The sequence below is a fragment of the Monopterus albus genome, unplaced genomic scaffold (genome assembly GCF_001952655.1).
Source record: "Monopterus albus unplaced genomic scaffold, M_albus_1.0 scaffold169.1, whole genome shotgun sequence".
Taxonomy (NCBI): domain Eukaryota; kingdom Metazoa; phylum Chordata; class Actinopteri; order Synbranchiformes; family Synbranchidae; genus Monopterus; species Monopterus albus.
The window spans coordinates 218,846-223,836 of NW_018128049.1; the positions used below are offsets into that span (position 1 = coordinate 218,846).

General features: G+C 39.4%; 1 protein-coding gene across 4 annotated transcripts in view; it reads left to right on the forward strand.

Moving 5' to 3' along the window:
* Positions 1-4,669, forward strand: part of vrk1 (VRK serine/threonine kinase 1) — a 29,934-nt gene extending 25,265 nt beyond the window's left edge. For 3 of the 4 annotated variants that reach the window (XM_020615719.1, XM_020615722.1, XM_020615723.1), the window contains exons 12-13: positions 2,979-3,066; positions 4,335-4,669. In XM_020615719.1, coding sequence (XP_020471375.1) covers positions 2,979-3,066; positions 4,335-4,498 — 252 coding nt within the window. In that variant the 3' untranslated portion in view covers positions 4,499-4,669. The remainder of the gene's footprint in view (positions 1-2,978; positions 3,067-4,334) is intronic. The other variant, XM_020615720.1, reaches the window with a different exon arrangement.
* Positions 4,670-4,991: the final 322 nt, after the last annotated feature.

A 4,991-nucleotide genomic window follows, 5' to 3' on the forward strand; every position in this document is an offset into this window, starting at 1 on the left:
TTCGTGTGACTCGGACTCATGCTATATAAATATAACGTTTCAAAATTCATCCGGCGGGCCGGACGTTGCCGACCCCTGTTTTACATGCACTCTTATTTTTATTTATTTATTTATTTTTGCTTTCCATTTTCCGGTTTTTCTTCATCCCATCTCCTTTCTGTGGCTCCCTCTCTGTCTCTATCTGGCTCTGTCACTCTCTATGCATATGGAGGATGCCACTGGAGACATGGCATTGCAAGCCAAAGGGTTACCAGGCCCCAGTGCTAGTTATTGTATGTAATTATCCCACCAATCTGTTCACCTCAGCAGGTGCCTCATGGTGATCATGATTTAGCAATTGTCAAAATGGAGGCAAAAATGGAAAGGAGGTAGGGGGTGAGTGATAGTTCAGGCTGAGAGTAGAGCTTCATTATAGAGGCCCTGGAAGGAGGAGGATGGATGGAGGAGTTGATTGCCTTCTTTAAGTGCAAAACTCTTTGAGGCCACCTTTTCGTTCTGTATCCTCAGCAGACCCCACACCTGCTCTGATGTCTTTACAGGACAGAGGTAATAAAGTCTTAGTTTATGGAAAACTCTTCACTGTTTCCACTGTAGCGGTTCTGAGAAACCTCAATCTTTGTTGACCCCTACTGTTAAAATGCACTTTACAAGTAGAAGAAAGGAAAGATGAATTGTCTGGTGTTTTGTGGTCAAACCTTGGAGCACATAAGACATTTTAATGGATTAATGTCTTGGTGGCTGGTGAGATAGCGGAGCAGTAATTGCATTTGCTCATTCTTCGCACACAGAAGGCTGGACAGGGCTCCAGACTAACATGTCATACACCAAGTCTCTCAGATGGTGGCACCACTTCTGTTTTACAACTTAATGCAAAAGATTCTGTATTTTTCACAATATTTTTTAAATAACCTGGTCATCCGATGTTAATAGCCTACATTTATAATGAAATTCAGAGAGAGGGAGACTTATGGAATAAGTCAATAAATGGAAAAATCACTTCTGGAAAAAGTTTCCACCCATTTTGTAGTCACATTAGTGCTTTATAGCCAAAAATACTTGACGGTGGGTTTCAGCCACCTCTAACTTCGAACTGGGACTTCACTAGACGTGAGTGGCACATATGTGTAACTAAAGTGTTTGATCCTTTCAATCTACACTGACTCTGACCTCCCAGCAGCATCTCTCATAAGAACAGCAGTCTGTCAGCAGGAGGACAGCAGGGTCTTCAACCAGGCTGACTTACAGCAGAAAGGTACTGGGCAAAAATAGTCTTCATGTAGACTCATCAGCAAGAAATCAGCCGTGTTTGTGTGTGGATTTTTAAATTTTATTAATTTTCCCATCTTGCTACAAAAGATGGGGGGTAGTAAAACCAGTGACACAAGGAGCCTGATCCATCAGAAGGCATTCAAGTAAATAGGGCCCAACACATAAATAGGCTAATGGGTGATCTGTCTGATTTAAGCAGCTGTCTTTGGCGATTACACCTCAAATGTGGCAAAAGAAGTAAAAAAACAAATGCAAGATGTAAAAGAAAGGGTCAGTGTGGAGCGACATGTTTGTTAGTCTTGCTTTGTGAGATGAGCAAATGACAGACCTGCAGATAAATGTTGCTATGAGAGTATCATGGAGAGTGTTACGTCTGTCAGCTATTTCTACCATGAGAGCGGTCATTCTGTTTGTTTTGCAGTCTGCACCCAGTGCAACTTTATAAATTTGGTCACCCTGCTGGAGGTTTGTGTCATTGCCAAGTCGAGGCATCATCTCAGTGTTTGTATTTTTCTTTCTATCAGGTCACGCTGCAGGCTGTAAGAGCTTTCATAAACTTAACTGCTTCTAATTTTAGTTAAAAACAAAAATGGCTTAATTTAACTAATTTAATTTTGCTCATTACAGGACTTGATCTTCAGATTATTTTATCTGTCAATCAAGACATTTTCTGCTGACCAACAGTGAAGCTTTATAACAAAATGAAATACCAACTTGTGTCAGTCTGTCAGGCGTAGATAAAAATGTTTTATACCTTTGAAAAAGAGGGGCAGCATGCACTGATTACATGACCCACATCTGACTCAAATTAACTTGTAAGTATTCAGATCCCTTCACTTTTTGCTCACTTAATGCATTATACGTACATTTAAGTTGAATAACATAAAGCTGCCTGTTTTGTCCATTAATCTACACTTAATAACCCACAGTGACAAAGTGAAATGTTTTTATAAATATTTGCACATTTATCAAAAATCAAAAACTGACATTTCTAGCAAAAGTACTCAGAGCCTCAATTCAATACTTTGTAAAAGCTTTTTTGGTATACATTACAACTTCCAGTCTTCTTGGGTAAGTTCTCTTTTTTGGCTGCATTTATCCTTTGAAAAGCCCCAATCTGGCTATCATATTTTTTACTCAAAGTGGCTTCTGTTTGCCCACTCTACAATAAAAGCCTGAATGTTCTAGTGCTGCTTAGATAACTGTCCTTCCTGCAGGATCTCCAATCTCTTCTGACACGCTGTTGGAGTGACTGTTAGGTTCTTGGTCACCTCCCTGACCAGTGCCCTTCCTGCCTGGTTACTCAGTCTGGCCTGACAGCACACTGTAGAAAACATCCTGGTGATTCTGAATTCCTTCAGTTTTACAATGATTGTGGTACAGAGAGTCCTTTTTTATACCCTGTGTATGGTTTGGTTTTTGTTCTGACATGCAGTGTGAATGGTGCGACAGTCAGCAAAGGTTCTGAATACTTTTGTAAACGAGATTTAAAATTTTGCCAAAATTTCTAAAAACATGTTTGTACTATGAGCAAAAATGGCAGTTTCATCCCTTTCAAATTAAATTTACAACACAATAGTGTGCAAAAATCAGGGACCTGAATACTTTCCAAAGAGATTGTTTGACGTTGACCTACCTTTCAGTTGACGGCAACAGCAAGTTGATGCCCCTTTTTTTTTTTTTACTTTCTTGTTTTTATCTTCTTCCAGAAGACGATCAAGAGAAAAAAAGCAGCAGATGAAGAGACTGAGACGGATGGAAGTCCTGTCAAGAAACAGAGAGTCACAAAGAAAAAAGGTATGATCACAGAGCAGAGGTTGTTTTGTCCATTTACAGTTTTGTCTCCACTCTTCTCTGCTTATTTTATCAATGATAATCTCTCTTTAAGGATAGGGGTAATACCAAATACAAATTCCAGGTACTTTCAGGATTTTCCAACAGTGTAGTCAATTATGATTGCTCAAACAGATTTGAATTTGCAGTCATCACCACCACCTGTTACTCTGACTGAGAAAACCTTAGTAAAGAATCCTGGGACAAAAACAGTGGTGTCCCGGGATCAAATCTGATAGGGAACCTTTGTTCAATTTTATCTTTTTATGGTTACATTCCATTGAGCTTATTTGATCCAGTCTGCCATCTTAATGTCCCAAAGATCTTATTTGTGTTTAGGAAAAAAGGAACAATCTCTGAGAAGGAAGGAAACGTAAGATGGTCCCTTACAGACATCTTTTATCGGACTGCCTGACCTCCTTATTAGAAATCCGTTAGAGATTGGATGCTGCAGGTGATCAGGCTGATGTGATGCTACATCATAGTATCGCCAGTTTTAAACCAACTTGAAGAGATAAATTAGAAAAAACTATTATGTTTTTCAGATTCATTATCTCTTTAAAGGTATTTGTGGATCTGTGTTTGGCAGGTTTGATTGACCAGAGAACCATGAGTAGCTTCCTTAATTACATTACTTGTATTCATAGGAACAATTTGTTTCATCAAGATCTACTAGCCTATTTCCCGCTATGAAGAAAATAACTGGAGAGGAGGAGAGTCTGATCTTTGAGCAGTTAATAGATTTTGTTAATCGTCATTTCCATTCAGTCACGTGAGGCTGAAAAGCCCTTTGTCAGGTAGAAATATATTCTGATGTGATATAATTACATAATGTGCATAGTGGTACAGCATTTGGCCTAATAAATAATTTCTACATAAAACATTCTATTCATAGCCTGGATTATTGAATAATAAATTTACAAGGAAGCGACCTAAGTGAAGGAAACGTGGATGCATTTAACAAGTAAGAGATGCACTGTCTCCCACATTTCATGTCTCAACTGTTTCCTTGTAATTTAAGATTAAAATTACCCAAAATAAAAAAAAAATTAACCATGTTGCCCAGGACTGCATTAATATATGTATACCCAGTTACATGAAATATGTTTAGCCAGACACAAGTCAAAGACAAAACTAATGGTAAGCAGTGTCAAAATATTGCATATTGATGCCTAATAAGGGGGAAGTGCTTTACTGCCCGGCTTAAACTTGGTGAATTTTCCCTTTCCCAGAAGTGAACGGAGTTAAGAAGAGTCCCAAACAAACCAGACCAAGAAAGGTTCCCAGCACTGGCAAGCAGGGTGATCCCAAATCCAGACTGGTGGACATAGGCACCCAAACCTCACCTGGACTCAACCAGAAGCCCAGAGGCAGACCCAAGAAAACCAGTGCCTAAAACATCTGTCTACATTCTCCACTCTACTTCCATCCTCTTGTCCTTCTTAAAAGGTTTTATATGCTATGATTTTCTATCTGTTATGCACTGATAGATGTTGATGTTTAATTGTATTTGGTGTGGTTGCCAGATTTATAGTAATAAAGAAGAAGTTGTCAATTTTTATTTGTAATGAAGTTGAAGATAGGAGTGTGAAAGGGAGTCTTGGCGGCTGTGTGATTCTTCTCAGTGGCTGGTGCTGCACAAGCGTGATCAAGATGCAGAAGATAAACTGCATTTTATGGTGCCATTGGAACAACCCCACTAACTCAGGTTTCAGGCAAGTCGGTCCCAGCTCCTTTCTTAATGAGGCACTCATTTTAATTTAAGTGCACGTTGGAATGAATAGAACCTTCTGCAGAAAGCGTCTCCACACAGCCACTGGGACACAAACACAGGCAACAGTTGGAAAGACTGCAGGGGCCTGGTTAGGAAATGTCTTCCTGAGCTGAGT